Here is a 24,349-nt window from a genome sequence, read left to right as displayed (position 1 = left end):
ATGTATATATCTATTCAAGCATTACAAATATTTTTTTTTTTTTTCTTTTAACTTTCGTTACTGAACAGAACTTTGGGATATTTTTCATTTATTCCTGTTTTACTAATTAGAAAGTATTAATTTGCATTAATTTATTTCTCACCTTCTCACTTTTGTAACTTCCTGCTTCGTTCAATTACTTTCCAGAATAAGAACTTTTTATAATAAACACCGAATATTCAATAAAGAAAATCCAATTTTCCCGCTATTTGTTTTTTTAACCGTTTTTCTTTCAAATTTCCTGTTATTTTACTTTTTTTTTTTTTGTTCGAAATAATTATACTCTAGAGATTGTAATATATTACATTAAGAAAAACTAATTTGAATTTAATTAAATTAAATCGGTATGATGAGATCTCGGTTAAAGTAAAAAGTTTTGTAGAATTGGTTACACATATGACGAGGTGCCAATACATTCTTAAAACATTAATATTATTTTATTATTTTATGTCTTAAAGAATTGTTTTTTATAATACCATATAAAAAGTAGAAATTTTTTAGAAAATTAAATTTGATTTGATATTACATTAGTGTCAAATAACATAACACGAAAATACATTTAAAGCTGATGTTAAGAGAAATGATTTTGGGACGCAAATAAAAATGTGATAATATAATACCCCCACCCTCGCAAAGACACTTTTTTCCATATATTTTAGTGATTTGTTTGACATTTCCCTTAATTTCAAATTACCGCTCTTTTCAAATCACTTTATTTACCATAAAAGGAGTAAAATGCCTACATATTCTCTCACCCAAATATCTAGATAAATATGTATACACCCATTCCATTTTAGATTCTTACTATCTACTTTATATGTATGTGTAAATTATCATATTAATGTTAATTACTTGATGACTTTCCTTACAAATTAAATATTAATTAATCATTTTCCGCGCAAAATGCTAATGAGAAAAAATATATATATTTAATTTTATTCAATTTCTTTTTTTTTCATTTCCCCTGTGGGTAGTAATTTCTGTAACTGTTAAAAGAAATCACAATAGGAAATAACAAATAAATTAGCACATTTGAACCCTAAAAGTATACTCAAGTTTGTGTATATTAAAGATACGAAAATATTACAGTTAGTGACCATAAGGATAAGTACGCATTGAAGATAATTTCAATAAATGAAAATAAATAGCATACATTAAAACCTGAATTGGCCTTTATGGTCAATAACATGTTGATATGGTGTATAAACATGACAATCCTATTCAGTGAAAGGTTATAAATTTAGCTGTTTGTGAAATATGAGACCCTAGCGGGGAACATTTACAGAGTATATTATCTAAGATTCCAAAAAAATATCCACCTATACAAGGTACTGCTATTAACCCTCTTTCAATATTGCAAAACCATTTTAAGATCCTCAGTATCAAAGAAACTCATATTCAAACTGGTTCATACTTTTCCTGACATATCCATAAGGGATATGGCCAAAGTGGCCAAAGGGTAAATCCAAGCAAAACGGAACTGGTACTATTCATAACAAAGGCCAAGATTTCGAGCTTCAACCCTTCGCAGCTAAATAACTGCAAAATTCCTTTAACAAACAGTGCTTAATATCTAGGAATTATCGTAAACTCCAAATTAACATGGAAACTGGATTTCTGACAATGAGTCAGAAAAGAAACAGTCACCTACTATACCTGTCGTACGATGTTCGGAATGAACATCCCCACACAAGTACAAGATAGAGGATAAGTTAACAAGCGAATACAACATGATTTATACAGATGGTTTTAAAATGATCTGCGATGTTAGTTCCAGTGACTTTTGCGAAGAAGCTGGGATTAGTATCTCTAATCGTCTCTCCAACAGCTGCAGTGTTCTTCAGGCTGAACCATTTAAGATAATGACCACTTGTAGGTCACTCTATGTCCCCAATTTTGGAGACAATATGAGCATTTTTGTCGATAGCCAAGAGACTATTCTTTCAAAAAGTAGTAACCTCAGATGTAGAGAGACCAAGTTAATGTAGCCTTCTTTCAATGAGAAATGCACTAGGCAGCTCATAACCCGAAACTTGTGGGATATATCGAGTTTGCAGATGTAGAGAGACCAAGTTAATGTAGCCTTCTTCGTCGTGGCCTCCCTTTAACGAATTTTGTCGCAGCTATAATGACAAGGATAAAGAGGAAACTGTCTTCCACCCGCTCTATGAATGCACTGCCCTAGCTGTCAAGAAGAATAAATTCCTAGGAAGATACACTGTACCCATTGACCTATTGAGATATATCACTGCTACAGGCTGGATCTAATACTACATTAATATACAATTAAGGCTCTTCTTGACAGTTTGCGCCTAGTATAATAACACGTCAACCAACCTTTTTAGATTCTAAGACCATCTAGCCATGTCTGTTTAAAAACGATATGATCTAAGGAGATAAAGGGCTGACATTTTTCACAAATATTCTCTATTGTGGCAAACCGTTTATAATATTACGCTAACGTACATACATCACAAAGAATTTTTTATGAACCAAAACATCTACCAAAATTCAGCAAAATAATATTGGATCCCAGTTCCCATAAAAGTCCTCCTTCGGCAATCATCCTCAAGACCATAATTGTATGTATAGTGTTCTTGAAAATACACCCAATCACTGTAAATTTGTTGAACCAGAAGTATTTTATTATTAGGGATGGGAATGTTGAGGTTTATATGGCTTCCAACAACAACAAAAAGTCCAAAAAAGAACCAGAAGTCAAAAGAAAGCAGCATAATTAAAATAGCACAATTAATGGAAAATTAAAACATTCCAGAGTTGACAATCAATCTTAAATAGCAGGAAACAAAACAAATAGAAAGTAAACGTTAATGATAATGATAGGAAAAATGTTAACGAAATGGTTTGACTTTCATGTGCCAAAGATAAAAACAAGTTCAATCATTTATTAAACTTGAATTAATAAAGGGGCAGTGTCGTAATTAAATATTTATATAACTAAAAAAACAAAATACAATTAATAATTATAAAGATCTATTAGCTTTATATTACCTAGTTACTGGCAAATTATATTATTTGTGCAAAGGATTATTTTGTTAGAAGTGAAAATAATAAACAACATAAAAATTTTAGTTTAAGTACTTTTGTATACTTTTATTTTAAATAAATTATGTTGGCTTTTTGCCAAATAATGTTTCCTTTTAAACGACTATAAAGTGCCATTGTTTATGTTCTAAATTTAGTTGTTAAAAGTCAATTAAAACATTTATTTTTATTTTATTTTTGTTTATAAAAAAAAACCTTTTTGTTTCGTTTTTGGAGCCCATAATGACATCCGTTTTTATGTTTATTCGCGTCTTTTTATTTGTTTTTCATTATTACATGGCATAAACAAAAATGGACATTAAGTTTATAGCTCTCATTACAACAATAATTATTTTCAGCGGATTCATAGTCGTACAGGATTGGATGCTAAATATTAGGGTGTTCTAACAATTATCTATTCTGAATGTCACAAGTATTTTATAACATCAATATCTAAATCCCAAATTTTGTCTACATAACAAATATTAACAATATTTTAGTGAAAGGATTTAGACCAATGGAATTTGATGGTTATCCGGGAAAAAATTTGCTGAATAATTTGTACTAGAGTTCGCCCGGCGGTCGAAACTCGACCAGAACCAATGCTGGAAAAATTGCATAAATAAGCTAAAATAAGACCCTATTTTTGTAGTTCAAATCTGTGGTAAAAAATTAACTTTATTGATATTATCAAAGTGTATAATTTGCTTTGAATAATGTTTTGTTTTAGAAAATGTGATGGGTTTTAGTAAAAGTCCCATCAGAAGTTTAAAACCTCAATTGTCAAAATTAGTTATACAACTTGTTTTACAAAAGTATTTCAACTGTTTTAAAAATAATAAAAAATAACGAACATTTCTTCTATCGACTTATTATTCCCTACATATTTACGCTACGTTCACAATGCTGGAGTACTCTAAAGTACAGTGCACACCAGTAAAAAAATTTTAGCTGTTCAAAATACAGAGTGGAAATGTTCTAAATAATTTGTCAAAACATATATGCAAGTTTAATAGCAAGTAAATGAATAATAAACGATAAATTGCTAAGTACGGTTAAACACCCTTCATCCCAAAAGACATGATTTATTTAGCAGTTTCTACTTTTATCTATTTTTATATAACATATAACCATCACCTATTCAACTTACAGTTTTCACTTTACACTACTATTTCCTAATTGGTTAGAATAACCCAAAAAAGAAGAATATCATCAAATCCTCTCTGTGCTAAACCTGCGATATACCTATCCATTTATTGCGGTGTGTCATGTACCGGCATGACCAACTAAACTTTACTTATATTTTTTACAGGCTTTTTTTATTACTTACTGACACGGAATCCATTCGTTAATCCATCATTTAAATCTTCCAAATCAATCAAAACTAATAATTATGTTAATAATTTTATATTTTAAAAATATTTCAATACATAACTTTTGACATTCTTATATTTTTCCGATCTTTGTCTTTAAAATATTCTACGGTCGTTAGGGAATTGAAAAATCGTTAATGTAACCCCTATTTGTCATTACTTTACGATATCAATACTTAAAATTAAAAAAATTACTGAATTCCGGTACTTATGTCCTACCAATATTTTTCTAGGTCAAACACCAATATCAGTACATTGTTTGACATATCTTGAGGTGTCCCCAAGCTTTATTTACACATGTTTTTATATTCCCAGTTCGTTGTTTCCTCGGGAATGTCCTTCAATTTAAATATTTTGAACAGTTTAAATAACGAAAAACCTCCAACCGAAAACTCTGAATATAAAACTGAAGCCCTACTTCTTATAAAAATATTCCTTTCGATTTGGTAACAATCGTAACGATGTTATAACAAAATAGATCATTATCTCATTCGCAATTTAGCACTTTACACAAAAATATAAAACAATAAAATCCTATTTTCGCATTACCTAAGCCTGTTTACATACTTATTTGTTTACAAAAATCTTATTAAAAACAACAAAAACAAATATCATGCAAAATACAAAAAGAAAACAGCAACAGAGAAGTTAAACGTTTCTGCACTCTCCTCTCTTTTATCAAAAAGCCGTGTTGTTTACTTTTTTGTTTTGTATCTTGCTTTGTTTGTTTTTAATTTCAAGAATACGTACGTGTGACTATTATTTCTATGTATTAGTAACAACTTTAAACGCTTATAGCTCCTAAAATTCTTAACCGAAATCATTAATAACTATATTGTGCACATCTGTGATCAAGTACCTTTAAAATGACATATTTTTTGCCAAGATCAGATGTATACTGTAAGAGTAAAAGGGGTCACAAAAAATCGTCTTGCCTATTAATTATATAGATATTACAGTACATATTCTTGTTAAATTCTGTCCCAATTAGTTAATAAATTATATTCGTTTTTTTAATATTGAATTCTGCACTAAAGCCCTGCACAAGACAACAATAATGCGACAATTTGTTAAAAAAAATATCGTGTGCGCAACTTAAGCACACAAAATTTTTTAGCAAATTGTCGCATTATTGTTGTCTTGTGCAGGCCTTTATTCTGTACTCAATCGATAGTACGACAGTGAGTATGATTAATATTAAATTAATACATCAATACTTATACGAGGTATATGACAAATAAATATTTTAAATTAAGAAAATTATTTTAATTAGTGACTTCAAAAACTCAATTGGAAATTTCTGAAATAAAATTACAAAATACTGAAACACAATTGAAATGGTGCATATCAATTTCATTTCTGTAATTTATCGTAATCAAGAATTTGTATGACCCTAATATGCAGCAGTATCATCATTATTTTAATATGATAAAAATCTAACACATCCGGTATTATGGGTGAAATAATTCTTATTGTTGTATGAACAAGAATACTACTACTGTGTATGTACGTGCAAATTAGAATTGTTGTCGAAATATAATTGTCACAGCAGTCTTAAATATTTGATTCCATTTCCGTTATGTCCTTTTCAAGCACGCATATACATACATGTACACATTCGCACTCCTTTCTCTGTCTCTCTCTCTTACAGTCTAACACAAACAATAAAAAGTTGACAACATTTACCAAATACTACTGCCAACCAGACCTGGGCGATTTCCATTAATTTTGCATTAACATTAAATTAAAAAAAAATTAATTTAATGTAAAAAATATTGCATTAACATTAAATTTTTAAAATTTAATGCATTAAATTTCCATTAACATTAAATATTTTTGAATTTAATGCATTAATTTTACATTAACATTAAATATTTTTCAAATTAATGCATTAATTTTGCATTAACATTAAATATATCTGAATTTAGTGCATTAATTTTACATTAACATTAAATAAGCAATAAAATTAATGCATTAATATTCCATTAACATTAATATATATAAAAATTGATAAACATAAATAAAAATACAGCTCAAAAGACCTCGATCTAACTAAACAACTAAAATTAAATAGGTTAAAGTCCTTTCTAATAACTCCTATATTCCATTCAAACTTGTGTGTTTTAAATATGATATTTATATAAGATTCCACAGACAAAATAAACTAGAAAAGGAATATCTGGGAAGTGATATTATTCTTCTAATATGTATTATCGAGTATAGGACTTATTAGAAAGAACTTTAACAAAATAAACTAAAAATGGAATATCTGGGAAGTGATACTATTCTTCTAATATGTATTATCGAGTATAGGACTTATTAGAAAGGACTTTAACACATTCAATTTTACTTGAATTTTGTTAGACCGAGGTCTTTAGCGCTGTATTCTTATTTTTATAAATTATTTTATACATTAATGTTAATGGAAAATTAATGCATTAATTTTATTATTTATTATTTAATGTTAATGGAAAATTAATGCATTAAATTCAAAAATATTTAATGTTAATATTTAATGTTATTTCGCTAATTTGTCAATTTTTTTTTAATTTTTCATATTTTATATAGGTTTTTTTCGTAGTCTAGTCTGTCAGTACGGAGGTCGCGGATTCGATAACTTTAGGTAGAATTTTAAATTGCTAATCATTTGTTAGTGTATGTGGCTAAAGAGAAATAAAAAAAGCTCAGAGTATAAAGTTTTGGTCTAAAATGAACTATATCTAATTAAATACAAGTATAAATTTTTTTAATTTTACATCAAAATGGATGATATTTATATCAAAAATCAGTCGATATAAATATTTTCTCAAATTGCTAAGAAAACTTATTTTGCAAATTAAAATTATCAAAAACAACACAGGTCTACAAATTTTTAACCCAGAAACAAAATATGTATACTTTTCTAAAGATTTGAGCTGTGCTGAATCCGGCCGTAGCATTTTAGATATTATGTCCTTAAAATCGAAAAACCCCCGATTTTGGCCATTTTTGGAACGTCATAAAAGCGCTAAGACATCTTCATTAATAAAATTTGTTGTGTCATCTGAAAGTCCAATTGTTTAACCTCTGCAAACTCAAAACGAAGTTTTTTAATTATGCCGGACTTGTAATATGTATATAAGCAATATGTATTTATGTGTATATGAGATAGCATTTTTTGTATATTAATTTGTGCCATATTGAGCTCAAGAAAATCACGCTTTCATATTAAATTTCCTGTTAAAGTGCTTAAATTCACTAAATAATGGTTTTACTTACTAAAGATACATTTTTCACAACATTTCCTATTAGAACTCTTATTAATTAAAACTATGTTTCCAATTAGATTGCCAACTTTTAATAGGTATTGTCGAAAAACGTAAAAATATAAACAAAAATAAATTTTCAACATGAATAGTCATCGAAAAAAAAACACACACATCACTAAAACTGAAACTCACCACATGTAAACAAACGAATGTCAACAAAACCAGCTGATTGTTGTTTTCATTTTTTTAATTTCTTTTATCCCGGCATATGAATTTAATAATATTTTTCAGTACAATTTAATTTGTATTGTTGCATTTAGTTTTAAAAAGAAATAGTTCTAATAATAAAATAAAAAGCATGTAATTAAAAAAAACACACAACAAATACGTAACTAAAGGAAATGTGCAAAAACAACATAGAACGCGGAATTTAATCAATGAGTGCTTGCTTCCCCTAGACAAGGTTAATCATACATGTTAAGTATTTTTATAATAAAACAATAATTATTTGAATTAAATAGAAATATGTATATGTGCATAAAGACACAACAAAATTTATGAAAAATTGCTTGCATTTACATATTTTGCACTTAGTATTGGCGCAAACACGTCATCATTTTATAAGGTCTACCACTAAATGCACGTTTGTAGAAATGTTTTCCTCTGTACACACACTGCTCGTAAAAGTTGCTGGCATAGCAATCATAACTACATACTTGGCATAATGATTTTGCCAAGAAGAGGAAAGACACATGTTTTGTTTCAACAGCATTTTAGTAAATTTATTTGCTTTTATTATTTGAATTTTGGTGATAGTACAATTATTACTCGTACATAAGGTGAGAAACACAAATGCGTTTTTAAACGCATTGCTGCCAAACAATAGAACATTTGTTCATTTTCTTTTCTTATACCCTACACAACTATAGTGGAAGCGTAATGAGTGGTTGTGCTGATGTTACTTTAAATCCATCTCGCTGTCTAGAAGGATCAATGTAAAGGTTGCTACATTTATATATCAAAAAAAATTAAATACCAGCATAGTTTTCTTTTACAAAAATAACTTTCATATCTACAGAAATATTGTGGTGATCTATAGGTCTTTCTAAAATTATTATTTGAACGTTGCAGGGCATCATAAGTCGAATAAGACCTACTATATTTATTCTTACTTATTTTATATTAGTGTCATAATTAATGAGCATTTGTTTATTTTTTATATACATATTTCGCTTCTTTTCGTTTGCAATTTATTTATGTATGCACCACACTTTTTTCAAATTAAAGGGCTAAAACATTATTAGCCGAAATATTTCGCATTTAGGTGATCTTGAGCATTTACGGTTAGTTGCACGTCGAAGGGAGTCGTCGTCGTTGTCGTATACGTACAGGTCTCAGTGTCTCGGCGAAAGTTGCAGCGTGCGGTCGCAATTATTATACACTAAAAATGTGTTTTAATTTTGTAACGGAAATATTTATTTGAAATTTTTTATTTATGAAATTAAAAGAAAGAAAAAAGATTGTGAAACTGTGATTTATAGGTGATCTAGATTTTGATAAATGCTCAAAAATATTTGCACGTATTTTAGAAGAAAATTAAAAATGAATACAAAATCTGTATGAATTTTTAACGCAAATAAATAGATTTCTGCAAAATAAAATTGATTAAACCAAAACGATATTAAATAACCTATATACAATTTTTAAGTGAAAAGAACTTAATTTCTTTAAAAATATATAACTAATTTTATTTATATATATAAACAGTTTAATAATTAAATGGATTAACTTAAAAAAGGTAAAACTTGCAATAAGAAAAAAAACAGATTTTATCGAAACTTTTTTAAATTTTTCGGATAAGAACAATTTTAGTTATAGGTATTAGAAGGTATTGTCGCTTATTGCTTAGGTTTTAAACTAAGACCTCGTAGACCCAACGAGGGATGGGTCAAAGATACAAAAAGTGGTACACTTTGTAATAAGTTAAAAAATGATTAAAAACGTTATTTAACTCCTTAAAAGTTCGTCTGATATCAATAAAATCGATCATGCTTAGAAAGCAGGTACTGTCGAGCTTAAGTTTTGAATTTGATCATCGTGGATTCACCGTGAAAACATTTTTCCACTTAACGGCTTATTTGATATCAATAAAATCGATTATGCTTAAAAAATGGGTATATGAAAAAAAATTAAAATACTACTCAAATCCAATTATTACAAAGTTCGAAAATTAGTCATCTTGATAAAAAAATTATTATTTATAAGAAAGAGAAAACTTTTTAAATTGTTTTAAAATTTAGGCTAAATAAGAAATTTCTTTTATTATCTTTTTAGATAAATACTAGAAAGCTATACAATCATCTATATACATTCCCTGACAAATTTTCAAATAATAATGTACAACTCCAAACAAATACATATGCCGAAAAGTATATATTAAAAGATGTCATTATTTTCTTATAAAATCATTATCTGCCAGTTAAAGAAACAAACAACAAAGTTATGAAATTATTTTATTATTATAATATACTGAAAAATCTGTAAATACTCGATAAAACTTAAGCTGCAGCTAAAAATAACCGAAAACAATAGATACCAATCAATAACAAAAGGAAGAAAAAAACTCAACCAGAAATTAAAATTCTAATCGACCTAAGAAAACTGTGTACATTAAATAAATGAATCAATCTTTTGCAAATCTACAAAGTCATTATTGCAGCAAACAGCAGAGAAGTGTATTAATGATTAAACACAACAGCTAAAAGAAATTTTATTCATATTTACAAAGCAAAAAAAAATGAAATAATTAAAATGCGTATATGGCTATGTATATGTTAGAAACAATGACCAACAGCTGTTGAATGTCTTTTTAATTTAAATAATTAAACAAGAAAAACTAGTGATCAACCAACGAAGCAACTAACAAACAAACATAATAAATAACAACTAGAACCAAACGTACGAACACAGCCAGCCAAACTATAACAATTAAAACTAAGCAACAACAATATATTTATATTACATACATACATTTAAATATAAGCTGCCAATTGCAATTTGTTGTTGCATACATATGTACATGCTTTCACCAACAACATTTCAAATGACGAATAGGCCCTCAACATCATCAACATTTACGAAATCTTCTTATACTATAAATAATTCATTTGTATTTTACTGCAATTACAACAGTTCTAGCGACACTAGCAAAAATTCCAACAACAACAACAACAACGGCAATATTAATAATATCAGCAACAAATTGTCAAAATTAATTAAATCATTGTGGTGGCTATTCTTGCAACATCATTGTGATTTTCTTAATATTTTACAAAAGCCCTCAAAGCAGCCTCTTCTACATAATTATTTTTTAAATACTACAGCAATTCAACAAGAGAAAAATAAAAATCTTAATACAATTAAAGCCGTTAATTTAAATTTACTTTTAACACCTTTCTTATTATTCGTTAACATCGTCGTATCTAACAACACAAAAACTAGCTGACTATGAATAAACGTACCGTTATAATTGTAGCTCTTGTGAGCGTCCTATGCTTGGGCATTGGTGGTAATTTTTATTTTATGTATTATTTAAATAATACCGAAGCACCATTATCCAGCACACGTGCCTTAGAGAATGTTATACGTTCAAAGATACGTCATCTGAAGCCAGCCTATTTAAATCGTAATCCTCGTTTCTTTATGTATCGCAATAAATTGTTGAAGAACTATAAGCCAGCGTCGTATGAAAATGCCTCTGTTTTATGGGATATTGCTAATTGGGTGAGTGAGTAAATGTAATTATGAAGGGATTTTAATTTAAAATAATTGATAATTTATATGCAGAGAGATTTGTTTTAATTGACCCTTTTTATGTACTGAGAATAGTAGATAAACCACTAAATAAACAGTTTCGTAGATTAGACAATAGACTAGTAAAGAGACTAGTGAATAGTCAACAGACATGTCCACTTACAAATCAATAGACCAATCAATAGTATAATCCACAAAGTAGCCAATAGAATAGTCTATAGATTAGTCAATAAACCAGTTCATATATTAGACAATGGACTATTTCATTGACTTATCTATAGGCTTCCCAGCAGTTCGACAAAGAGTCAATGCATACGTAAAAGAGAGTCATTTACACTAATGTATAACCACATGGTTCGACACCAACGTACTCTTCGTAAACGAGAGTGAAGACAGTCGTCACTTTACTGTGCCCTAGGTAAATGAGTGAGGGGACACTTAAAAATTGTTTTTCCATTGTACTTCAGAATGTAGAAAATAACAATTGTTATTTTCTACTAAAGTCTAACCAGTTGGTTTTACACTATTTGAATGTTTTTGGTCATGGATCTAACACAGTCGCCACTTTACTGTACACTAATTAAGCAAGAGAGTAGTAGTCGTCACTTAACTGTCCCCGAGTAAACGAGAGAAGGGACACTTGAAAAAACTTTAATCTAGAAATAAAAGTATATTTTTTTAAGTGTTTTTTATTGTTCAAAAGTTTTTAACCTACAGCAATACCTGTCCATTAGACAAGCTACTTGGGGACACTTGACTTTCCCCTAGTACACGTCAATAGCTAGTAAAGTAAATAGTAAAAGTGCTTGTAATGTGACTGACTCCAAAGAACCTATTTGGAGATTACCATCCATTGACTACTTTTGACTACCTCTTGACAGTTTCATTGCAGACTGTAGAGTGACGATTGACTTCCTCGTAGGACAAGCCCATGTTAAAATGGTTGATCACTTAGGTAGTCGGGTTGCCAAGTGGGTAGTTCGGGACTGTCCCGTCGAACTACTGGGTAGTTAATAAGCTAGTCTATAGACTAGTAAACACACAAGACCTTATACAAGTCAATACATTAGTGAATAGATTAGTTAATAGGCTAGTCCTTAGTCTTGTCAGTAGACTAGCCAATATATTTGTCCATTGTCTATACCCTTATAACTATACTAGTCAATAGACTAGCTTATAATCTAGCCAACAGACTAATCAGTGGACCTGTCTATAGATTAGTCAACATTCTAGTCAGACAAACAGACGGAGATAGCTTAATCGACTTAGAAATTGATTCTGATTGGTATACTTTAAAGTGTAGGACCAATATTTTTGGGTGTTACAAACATCAGCACAAACGCATAATACTATAGTGGTGTAGCGTATAATTATGTTATTTACGTACAGATATACATAAATATTTTTATACTTGCAGTGGCCTCATGAAAACGAAATATATCCACAATATGATTCATCAATGGGTCAACTACTGCAAACATTGCGTTTAGAACCAATTACAAAAGTTAGCAATTTGGCAAGGGGCACACAGCTAAAACTACTTGTACGTTTGTCGAATCAACAGAAAGTCATCTTTAAACCGCAATGGTATCCACGCGATATTGTGATCGAAGGTCCGGTCTATGGCGGTAAAGATCGTCATGTGGCCGAAGTGTATGCCTTTTATTTGGGTGCAGTTTTAGACTTTCGCTGGACTCCAATTGTAGTGGGGCGAGTAGTGAATTTAAAAACGGAGATTTATGAAAAAGGTGATACAGAATTACAAAATACCATGACCATAACGGAGGGTGAAAACGGTACCGAACAGTATTGTCTATTTGGCAAATGTCACTATTGCAATGAGGAGGAAACTGTATGTGCAGATGAAAATAATAATATTGAAGGTGTTTTAATTTACATAATCCCGGGTCAACTAGCCAAGAGGCGTTCACCCTGGCAGAGAACGTATAAAGAAGATAAAAGGGCACCTTGGGAAGATGACATGAACTACTGCAAGTAAGACCATAAAAATAGATAAAATGCTTACACATGTTCTTATGAACTTTATAATTTTAGGAGTTTAAAAGGCAAATTGGAGACTGAAAGACTTTTAGATTTAATCGATGTTGCCATATTTGACTATTTAATACAAAATGGTGATCGCCATCACTTTGAAACGCGCGAAGAACGTGTGGTGTTAATAGATAACGGTAAAGCATTTGGTAATCCCAACAAAGATCATTTGGATATATTGGCGCCTCTCTACCAATGCTGTTTGTAAGTTTTAAATCATTAGTTATTTAAAATTAAAAATAATTTCCATTAATTATTTTACAATTCATTAAAGATTACGTGCTTCCACCTGGGAACGTTTACAAGTGTTTTCGGGCGGCGTTCTTACGGAACTAGTCGATCGTTTAACAAAAGCCGATGCTTTATATCCATTAATAACAGACAAACATAAACGTGGCGTAGAACGACGTCTGTTAGTCGTATATGCGGTGGTTGAATACTGCATGGACCGTGAAGGTGAAAAGATGTTTAAGAATTTATAAAACTATAAATGCTCTACTTTCTTTCTTCCTTTATTTAAATTTAAGCATAACATATCAGTACTTTTTAAGTAACAGAAAAGACAATTATTTTAGAGCCTGATATTATTAGGTCCCCCACACTTCACTCTAAGTAAAATTTGCATATAAGATTTTAATGAAAATATTAACAAAGTGAAGTGCTTTATAAAGTAAGGCTTTTAATATTTCCCACAATATTAGGTTTTATAACTAATTCTTCTCTGTTTTAGATTTTTAATTATTTTAAGTAGTCAATTGTGTTAATAGGTTTTTAAGTATGCAGCACTATGGTTTAAATTCATTTTGTTAAGATATCATCATTCCTTTTGCTCTCTTGCCAAAAAACATGTATGTTTTTCATTTAATTTTACATCATACAAAATCTCCCATCCCTGACAACCGCTAACTTTGGCAAAAACAAAACTAAATTTGGTCTTTATGAATGAGCAAAATAAATATAACAACATACAACATATGATGTTATAGGCTTACATTTCATCTCATGTTCTTAATTTTGACATTCATTAAATTCTAAAGAATGACTAAATCATAGTAAGATACATAGTAAGACTTATCCAAAGGTTCTTTAATGAAATTATAATATAAATTTCAAAGAATCAATTATATTTACCTCAACATTCTGCCCAGAAATTAATTCCTTTGAAATCCTTAATTACCATCAAAGTCATCAGTGACTCATTATATGTATACATATCTTGATAATTTGAGTTATAAATACGACCTGCAATTCTTTGTTTTTTAATAATATTCCTTTGGGAAAATACGCTCAAACTATATTTGTTGTTTTTTTAAATTAAAATATTTATTTCAATATTTTTTAAGCTGTATAGAGATACATAAAATATATCAAAAGAGAAAAAAGAAAAAAATAATTTTAATCTAGTAATTGTGTTAATATAGTTAGACAAATTGTAAAATCATAATATAAAACCTCGACAAAAAAAAAACTTTAATTTAAATAGTTTATTTTTTATTCGCCTTTACATTAGAAAATGTAAATAGTTTATTAAATTTCTTGTTTTGAGCCTTGCTGGAGTTGCCCTGTAAACATAAAAAAGTAAAATAAATATATTTAAAAAAATCTATAACAATAATTTTATTAATATAAGTTTATATACCTTGCCATGAAATTGAGGTTTCAATTCTGTGCCTTTAGCTTTCTGAGCTCCTCCCTGGAATTTCTTAAAGTCCACCTTTTGATAATCGAAATTTGTTTGCACAGGTTTGTCAGACGATTGATAAGCTTTGCCAGAGTTTTGGAATTTTCCTTTCTTATTTTTATTTTTAAATTTATTTTTCGAAACTTGGCCATCAAGCGGACGTGAAGAGGTGGGTCTTTCTTCGGGTGGTCCATCCTCTACATCATCGTCTTCTACAACTTCTTGTTCGTCTTCATCGTCGGATATTGTAGTGGTAGAATTATCTTGGGGAGCTGGTCTTTTAAGTTGTTTTTGTTGTTTAAGTTCTTTTTTGGTTGGAGGCAAATTAACAAACTTCAATTTATCATCTGTTGGTGTTGTCGTCGTTATACTATTCTCTTCGGTTTTAATACGTTTAGCTGCAGCAGAATTTGCGGCTTTCTTAGCAACTGACTCTTCGTATTTACGTTTCAGCATTTCCCTGATAGGCATACTATACATGTCATCTTCCTTTTTGATATTAATGGCATCTTTAGAGTCTTTTTCGACTGGCATAAGAGTTGGTGCTTGTGGACATAATTGCCGTTTCTTATTTTCAGCATCTATGCGAGCTGCCTCTTCACGTTTCTCTTTTTCTACCATAGGCAAAACCGCCATATAACGCTGATAAGGTAAAAGTATTTTTTGTTTTTCAACAAGTTGATGACGTATCGTTTGTTCATCCTGGAATGAAAATTAAAATTTATGTTAATTTGTTTGCTAACTTTTAGAATTAAGAAGGTCTTCATTATTGCATATTATGTATATCTTAAAAAATTTCGAAATTTCAATAAAATTCAAATTGATTTGATTTCGATCAATTTGCCCCCCTGATAATATTTTACACACATTTTTCCATTATTCAAAGAATAAAAAAATATATTTAAACTTACCTCTTCGGAATTCTCTGGTGTATCGAATACACTTAGGACCGGCTTTTTAATCTTTGTTTTACCCAATGATTCGACATCGGTATTGAACTTGACACCTTTTTCCTTATCGAAACTAATCAAAGTTGGCAAATCATCTCTAAACTCTTCATGATGCGACAAATCGTGAGGACAATGTAATTTACTATTGTAATCTTTAACATTCGCATAAGCCACGCGGTGACTAGCTTCAGCTTCTAAAATTGGTTTAACCAAAGGTTGGTCACGAGCCTTTAAAATAATTTGATGAAGAGTGTGTAAATGTTGTCGTACCAATGGCGGTATGGGATTACAGCAAGCTAAAATACCTTGCATTTCACGTGGTAAACTTTCAGATATTTGTAACATCATGTGATTAGGTAAGACGTAGCCGTAACTTTCATCTTCCAAACGGGCTATGGTATCACGCCACTTAAATATTTCGCTATAAGCATATAGTTGACGATTGTCAAAGATTCTTTTTGATTTGCGATAAAGATCCATATGAGAATCGGCGTTAATTGTAGGTTTATTATAACGTTTTTTACAAATCTCGTTAGAGCGCTGGTAAATCGAGCGCAATAATTGTGGTTGTTGATGAGCTGCCTCCAAGAGATCATTGGTCAGACGCTCATAAATGTAGATGAGGAAATGTGTATCTTGTCTGGCATATGCCACCAGTTCTTGGGGTAAAGGTCGTATACGCCAATCGGCTAGTTGAAAAGTTTTATCGATTTCTATGTCACAATAATGTTTCATTAAGTATGCCAAGGATAGACGGGCAAAATTTAAAGCTTTCGCCGCCTGGTGAGTATCAAACATATTAACAATGTACAACGATAGATCGCGCTGCAGCCATTCAACATCCGAATCAGCACCGTGGAAGATTTTTACAATTTTCGGATTGGTAAAAACCTCATTGAGCAGTTGCATTTCTTCCCTCAATTCCAGAGCATCGAAAATATAGTCTTTAGTGCGGCTGGAAATCTGTACCAAACAAGTGAAACCCAGGAAAGTACGATAGGAATGATGTTCAACATCAATTGCTAATTCTGTAGCTGTTCGCAACTCTTCCAAAGCTTGTCTTAGCTTAGCAGGTGAATCAACATACATCAGTTCTGTTTGGGCAGTATCTTTTGGTTTTTGTGGTTGCCGCGGTTTCAACAAACTGTTGGGTGCTTCAAATTTCATTAACTCATATTCATAAGGATGTAGATAGCTGACCACATTGCCATGCTCATCGTATTCGGGCAAAATAGCCAAAGGTTTTAGAGAATTTGGTTTGTCCTTAATTTTGGGTACAAATGGTGTTTCGGCACTATTGTCCACTGGTATTTGGAATTTCACCTGTGGTCTGGCAATATTTTTGGCTGTAATCAATCTGGCAGCTATTGTAGGACTACTGTCATTATTTTTCAAATTCCAACTGCCAGCACCTTTGCCGGGAGTCGCTCCCGTTGATATGGAATTGAGGCGCGACTCTACTACTATGGTTTGTGGATTCTTTTTGATGCCAGCTAATTCATCTAGATTAGACTGCAGTCTCTCAAACATGACATCGTTGCACTCCAATAGCATTTCGAATTGTTCATCTGGCTGGCGGCGTTGTATGTTGCCCTTAACATTTTGCCACTTTAACACGTGCGATATAAGACCTAATATTCTATGCGATTGTTCATCGATAACACGTCCATAAGTAGGATAAGCACAATAAAGATCTCTAGAGGCTCCTTGAGGAAAGGCGTTGGCACATTTCGTGGCTTCTATAATTTCTGATAAACCTTTCTGCAATGAAAAAGAAATCTTAGAGTAATTGGGTTTTTTAGTTGAGAATTTTTCTTGCCTTAGTAAATTCTTCAATGCTTTTAAATTCTCCTATGGCAGTAGTTTTAGACTTTGTTTTATTTTTACCAGCTACGCTATTTGTTGGACTTTCATTGGTATCCATTATATTGTTATTAAAAATAAATATTCTTTAAGAAAACACAATTTTTTGTAGAAAAATTTACACAAAATGCTAACGGCGTGGTGGTGTATGTGAAATATAATTCTACATTGACAATGCTTGTTCTTGCTTGTTGTAAACACTGATCAAAACAAAGAAAACGATAACACATGTTGCAGAGTTGTACAATATTGTACCGAAAGCACCAAATTAAATCAGCGATTTTGGGAATCAATTAATATTATTTATTATTATAAAAGAAAGATCTGACCAATTTTTCATAATAAGAATCAAATTAAAATTTGTTTCTCAGACCACTTTTACAAAAAATTTAAACCCAAATAAAATAATAATAATTCCTTTTTTACTTCCTAAAATCGCTAAAATATTTTTTGTTGCTGGCTTCACTTTAAATTATCTTACAGAACGTAATGAAAAACATATGTTTGAAAAGTGTTTAACACTGAATATACCGCTTGCCATAAATTTAACTGTGCCGCTGTGTTTGTTGGCCTTGGAAATTTTTCATCATCAACGGAAAAATATTAGAAAAGGAGACATAAACTGTTTAAAATACAAGTAATTATTTTAATAAATTAAAATAACATAAATCTAAATTAAGTATTTTTAAGAATGAGTATATACAAAGACATTTTGGTGCGGTTTCCACGCGGTGGACTTTCTTACGTATTCGCCTATGGCTCTGGTGTTAAACAGCAAATTGGTTACGACCAAGTTGGAAAACAAAAAGACTGTGTCATCGATTTAGTATTTTGTGTACGCGATCCTTTAGGTTGGCACGCTGAAAATATAAGTCGCCATGAAAGCCACTACTCGGCCATGAGACACTTGGGACCCAAATTAATCATGAAATATCAAGAGAATTTAGGGGCTGGTGTATACTTTAATACCCTGGTACCGCTACCCGATTTAGGAGTACAAATAAAATATGGTGTCATATCAAAGGAACAAATGCTACAAGACTTACTCGAGTGGAGACATCTTTATATGGCAGGACGTTTGCACAAACCTGTGCAAGATATAGTACCAGCTGATGATGATAAAGAAATTAAAGCCGCCTTGGCCATGAATTTACGTAATGCTTTCCAAGTGGCTTTACTCTTATTGCCTGAAAGATTTACCACATTTGAATTGTTCCACACCATTTCTAGTCTAAGTTATAAGGGTGATTTTCGCATGATCTTTGGTGAGAATAAAAACAAAGTGGCGAATATTGTAAGGGCTCAAGAGAAGGACTTTTTCCAATTGTACGCCCCCGTCATGAAAGATTTATCCCAATATGTGGCTGTCGATTTTGCGGCTAAAGAAAAAGGTTCCGATCGTGTAGTAACCCAATTTGAACAGGACAAGTCTGAAAAGGCTTTGGAATATCATCTGCGCCAAGCACCGGCTGAATTAAGACGGCGTCTTATACGTAATGCTGCTTTCACCGGCAGTTATATAGACATTATACAGAATTTGGCTGCTCTGAAAAATCTCCATAAAATTGTACAAGTATCAGTAAATGATATTGTTTGGCGCAGTAGCATAAAACAATCGGTTAAGAATATACCCAGTGCCGGATTATTTAAATCGATTGTGTATAGTTATCGCAAAGCGTTGAAAACTTTTTCCCACTAAATTTTGTTGGGAAAGGGTCTTTGGAAAGTGCTCTAAGTCATCGTTCATAATGTTTTGTTGTTGTTTCAATAGTCGTAATGATGTTAGAAAAAGTTGCAATTTTTTATATTTTATAAAAATGTGTTAGATTCTGAAATATTTCAATTTTTTTAGGAAACTAATTTGTTAAAAAGTTATAATAATTATGGATTTAGAAGTAAGTCTTAAAACGTTGAACTGGTTTTTGCAGTCATTTTTCCTATCGTTTTTCTTTCAGATTCTTCAGATTGTGATTAGTTTATATAACAAATTTATGTTAAACGATTCTCGAAACATAAATTCAGAAAACGAAAGAATTGAATATGAACTACATATTTATAAATAAACACCAAAAATTAGATTAATCTAATGATAGCAAAAAAACTATACTTACACTTATTAAAGGCATTCATATTACAAAATGTTTAAGCCTTTCAGCAAAATGTTTGCTATTTACCAAGGTCAAAACTCTGGTGACGTGATTTCCGTAAATTAAAAATGACAAAATGAATGCATTTCAATAAATTATTGTCCTAAGTAGATCCTAATAGTTTAACTATTTTATCCTATAAGCTTTTAAAATAATTAACTATTGTTTATAATTCTCTTTATACAAATAGAGTAGTTGATTCCCTAATAATTGTAAAAATATTAAGACAAAATAATGCATTTCCGCACAATCTTAAAGTTTTCCTTTAAATTAACAATTAAAAAGCTTTATTAATAGTTTAACAATATAATTTTTTATTTTCTCTCTTTTTATAAAAAGTTGTTAAATAATAAAAAACAGTTGCAATAAATTAAGCCAATGTATATTTTGTAAAATTTATATATTATTTTAAATAAAAGAAAATATTCCTTATAAAACCAATAACTTATCAAGTGTTTTTCTTTTTAGTCTAATCATCAGTTCTTGCATTCACCACACAAATCACTTTAACACAACTTTTTTTGAACAAAAATGAGCAGTGAAACAGATTCTAGTAGTTCATCATCCTCATCATCATCCGAACAAGAACGGAAACGTAAATTACACAAAAAACTAAAGAAGAAATCTGAGAAAAAATCCAAAAAACATAAAAAAGAGAAAAAGAAAAAAAGTCACAAGGAGAAAAAACGTTCCCGCAAAGAAACAACAACTAGCTTTAGTGAAGAAGACAAAGTACCAAAACCAATATCACCTCAATTAGGACAAGAATTGAGTTTTAACAAAAATGAATTAGATGATGCATTTGGTCCCGCGCTTCCACCACATTTAATAAATAAAAATGATAAAGACAAAGCATTAGTTATAGGACCTATTATTCCAAAAGAGTTACTGGGAAATTTAGAACAATTGGATAAGCCGGATGTAGCAGATAAATTGCCTACATCTAGTGAATCAGAAGATGAAGAAGAAACACTGCAGGGCTCTTATGGACCTCTACCAGTGACCAATGAACGTGAAATGACTGCTGCCCAAATTGAGTTGGAACAACGGGCTTTAGAGTTAAAAATGGCTGCCATAGATGGCATGAATGTAACAACGACTGAACAAAATGTACGCGAAGAATGGATGTTGGAATTACCGGATGTGGGTTTAAAGGGTGGCTTAGCAGCATTAAACAATTTAAAACGTGGTTTCCATCAGGGCAAAGAGAAGCCTGACTTTAGCGATAGGTAATTAATTTAATATCAGCTAAAATAATATATTTAACTTATTAAGTTTTATTACCACAGATCTTCTTGGACTAAAACACCTCAAATGGGCATCGAAAAACAAAAACCTACAACTTCGAAAAGTTCCAAAGAAGAGCTGGAGCTACAAGCTCAAGCCTTGTATGAAAAACAACGAGATGCCGAACAAGAAGCCATGGCTAAAAAGCACAAAAAGAAACATAAACGTGAGGAGTCCTTGGTGGAGATACATCAAAAGAAATTACGCAAAGAGGAAAGACAAAAGGCCAAGGAATTAAAAGAGAGCGGTGCCAAACCCGAAAGGCGTCCCTTTACACGAGACGTTGATCTGAAATTAAACAAAATCGATCGTAATCAAACGAAACAAATTGTGGATAAAGCTAAAATCTTAAATACAAAATTTTCCAGTGGTCATTCAAAGTACCTTTAGTTACACGTACAATTTTCAACTTATAAATACATAAAAGGTTTTCATAGATATAACTTTTACCTTGTATTTTTGGCATTTTAGTTGATGCTATTTTATTTATAAGAATGTTTTCTGTGTTTATTTGTGAGCTCATAACTTAAAAATTATTTTGATGATAAATAAATTTTTCATATTTTTTTTTAATTTTCATACATATGTAAATGCTGTTAAATAAATTGTTTTAACGTTGAGGTGCTGGTTTTGGTTTAGGAATTTTAGCCAACAACATTTGTATTTCATCTTTTTCTTTCCAATCTTTCCATAGCTCAAATAAATTCACAATTGCTCGTACTATTTCTTGCACCTTATCGAGATCAACATTAAGTTCGGCAAACCACTGTTTCATAGAATCTTTTTGCAAAATAACACAGGCAATTTGTAAACATGCAATAGCAATCTGTAATAGCAAAAAGTGAAAAATATTAAACTAACTACATATACATATGTAGGTGCTATAATGTTAAAAGAGCTTTGAGTATAAAACTACTAGTTTTGGTAATTTCTGACCTCTTGGTGGTTCTGTGAGGTATATAGAATCTTTGGATTATTCTTTTTTGTTATAACTGAACAATCTGCAATATTTTGTTGCAAATAGTATCATTGATACTCCATTCAACATGTAAACTTGTAAAAAATTACATATTTTATATGACCTATCTCTTTTTTACCTGATATGGTGGATACAGCAGACAAACATCGGTCCTTAACGAATCATTAACAATACGCCAGCTCAATGTCAACAGTTGGTCCTCTTGACCCACATCTTGAACTAATTGCAAAAGTGGCCTATAAGGCTGATACACGATTAGACAACAATCCAGATTTTCCAACAAATAAAATTCGCACTCCAAAATATGATTTGTACGATAGGGAAAATCTTGGGTGTAAGCATAATTAAATTTGCTCTTTATAACTGATTGACAAATGGATATCAAGCGAGAATTTGAGATCACACCAAATTCTTCCACCTTCGACGCCAATAATATACAAGTGGGAGCCAGCAATAAAGGATCAATATTTTTCAATGAATTTCTTGCGTAGAAACGCTTAAAGTACACTGTGGCGGTGGCAATGACCTGTTGACGTAACTTTAATTGTTCGCCCAAAACTTGGATAACATTAGCGAAAAATATAAAAACTTTTTGATACTCCTCTTCGGTGAGCAATTGCAGGTCATATTGTCGTTCTCGTATAAGATCCTGGCGATCCAGAATCCATTGCTGAGAATGGGAACTTTGCCAAAAATTACCAGCCATCAAGAAATCGAAGGAAACTATCAGCAAATTTGTGTGAATAAAAATTATAATATTTTTCTGATTTTACTAATATGGTGAACAGGTGAAAATAATAATAGCGGCTGCTGTAAAAAATGTAAACAATTGAAAACGTAAAAAAAGACAGCAAAACACTGAACATACAACAAATGGATGTTGCCATATTGTTTGTTTTAAAAAATGTCAGCAATACTTAAACGATATTTAGTTATGTATAATAAATTTAATTCATCTTGTTTAGAATTCTATTACAAAAAACTTGAAACCTTTTTTGTTATGTTGTTCAAATTTTTATTACATAAAAACTTGATGCAATTTTTGTTATAAAAAGTATCAAGTTGAAAATTATAAATGATATATCCGGTCGCCAAGAAACTAACGGTCTACTAGCGATGCTAGATATCTGTTTGTGACCATCTGTTGATGTACGTCATTCAAGGAAAACGTATAGATACATTTATCTTACAGCCCATATGGCAAACTATAAAAACCCCTAGTTTAGTGGATTTATGGGTTTGAATCTAGGACTTCTTGGTATCTCATTCACAGAGACAACCTATGAGAGTAGGGCCTTCTCATGGATTTTTGACGAACGCAATTGCTTGCTTAAGTAGCAAAGCAGACCTTGGGATACATACTTATTATTATACCATTGATCTCAGCAGAATCACTAACATACACCCATAATAGAGCGCGATGTCTGTCTGGTGTGCCTTTCAGTGAAGCTCTTGTTGTCTCCAAACACTATGGTGGCCGAATATTTACAAGAAACAATTGTTAAGCCGCCTTTTATACAAATTTATAGCTTTGTAGAGAATGTCTTCACGGACCTAGAAGATATAGCCTGTCTAGGTATGTAGATGTTGTTTGGGCAAAATATTGGTACTAACCATTGTGGGCTTTATGTTGACTTTAGATCCCTTACAGTTGTCACACTATACCAAATAAAGCATTCTTGCTGGAATTAAAGTTTAAAACAAGTTTAATTCCAGTCAAACATTCAAATTTCAAGTGTTGAAATACACTTTCATTACACTTTAATTCAATAGCATTCTCCAGTGAAAAGGAAACTTGAATTCAAGTCGAACACTACAGTGTTTTTACAGTATAATTCAATGCACGAAATCTATATACATACGTATATAAAA

General features: G+C 30.8%; 5 protein-coding genes across 7 annotated transcripts; 3 read left to right on the top strand and 2 right to left on the bottom strand.

Annotated features, from left to right (window-relative positions):
- Positions 1-7,966: 7,966 nt before the first annotated feature.
- LOC119612253 (glycosaminoglycan xylosylkinase homolog) lies at positions 7,967-14,862 on the top strand. Of its 3 annotated transcripts, none has more exons than XM_037968025.1 (5): positions 7,967-8,168; positions 10,040-11,488; positions 12,936-13,513; positions 13,574-13,774; positions 13,845-14,862. In XM_037968025.1, exons 2-5 carry the CDS (start codon positions 11,213-11,215, stop codon positions 14,050-14,052), a joined length of 1,263 nt encoding a protein of 420 aa, XP_037823953.1. In that variant the 5' UTR covers positions 7,967-8,168; positions 10,040-11,212; the 3' UTR covers positions 14,053-14,862. The 3 variants fall into 3 exon arrangements, with proteins under 3 accessions (XP_037823953.1, XP_037823946.1, XP_037823955.1); XM_037968018.1 differs by having other exon boundaries at positions 7,967-8,181; XM_037968027.1 differs by lacking the exon at positions 7,967-8,168 and adding an exon at positions 9,100-9,503.
- Positions 14,863-14,873: 11 nt separating this feature from the next.
- Positions 14,874-18,266, bottom strand: LOC119612245 (exosome component 10). The gene is made up of 4 exons (XM_037968006.1): positions 18,021-18,266; positions 16,163-17,962; positions 15,210-15,953; positions 14,874-15,132 (listed from the first exon to the last, which is right to left on the bottom strand). Exons 1-4 carry the CDS (start codon positions 18,123-18,125, stop codon positions 15,055-15,057), a joined length of 2,727 nt encoding a protein of 908 aa, XP_037823934.1. The 5' UTR covers positions 18,126-18,266; the 3' UTR covers positions 14,874-15,054.
- A 287-nt stretch (positions 18,267-18,553) lies between these two features.
- LOC119612305 (phosphatidate cytidylyltransferase, mitochondrial) lies at positions 18,554-20,634 on the top strand. The gene is made up of 2 exons (XM_037968072.1): positions 18,554-18,701; positions 18,755-20,634. The coding sequence occupies exons 1-2, from the start codon at positions 18,565-18,567 to the stop codon at positions 19,761-19,763; spliced, it is 1,146 nt and encodes a 381-aa protein (XP_037824000.1). The 5' UTR covers positions 18,554-18,564; the 3' UTR covers positions 19,764-20,634.
- LOC119612315 (GPALPP motifs-containing protein 1) lies at positions 18,578-22,083 on the top strand. Its single transcript, XM_037968086.1, has 3 exons — positions 18,578-18,701; positions 20,680-21,440; positions 21,501-22,083. Exons 2-3 carry the CDS (start codon positions 20,743-20,745, stop codon positions 21,886-21,888), a joined length of 1,086 nt encoding a protein of 361 aa, XP_037824014.1. The 5' UTR covers positions 18,578-18,701; positions 20,680-20,742; the 3' UTR covers positions 21,889-22,083.
- LOC119612317 (cyclin-C) lies at positions 22,013-23,320 on the bottom strand. Its single transcript, XM_037968102.1, has 2 exons — positions 22,596-23,320; positions 22,013-22,324 (listed from the first exon to the last, which is right to left on the bottom strand). The coding sequence occupies exons 1-2, from the start codon at positions 23,181-23,183 to the stop codon at positions 22,109-22,111; spliced, it is 804 nt and encodes a 267-aa protein (XP_037824030.1). The 5' UTR covers positions 23,184-23,320; the 3' UTR covers positions 22,013-22,108.
- Between the last annotated feature and the right edge of the window lie 1,029 nt (positions 23,321-24,349).

The sequence above is a fragment of the Lucilia sericata genome, unplaced genomic scaffold (genome assembly GCF_015586225.1).
Source record: "Lucilia sericata isolate MDLA Ls3-8-SP2 unplaced genomic scaffold, ASM1558622v1 Contig000034F_arrow, whole genome shotgun sequence".
Taxonomy (NCBI): domain Eukaryota; kingdom Metazoa; phylum Arthropoda; class Insecta; order Diptera; family Calliphoridae; genus Lucilia; species Lucilia sericata.
The sequence above is the reverse complement of the archived record's forward strand: the minus strand, read 5'-3'. Positions and strand labels throughout refer to the sequence as shown.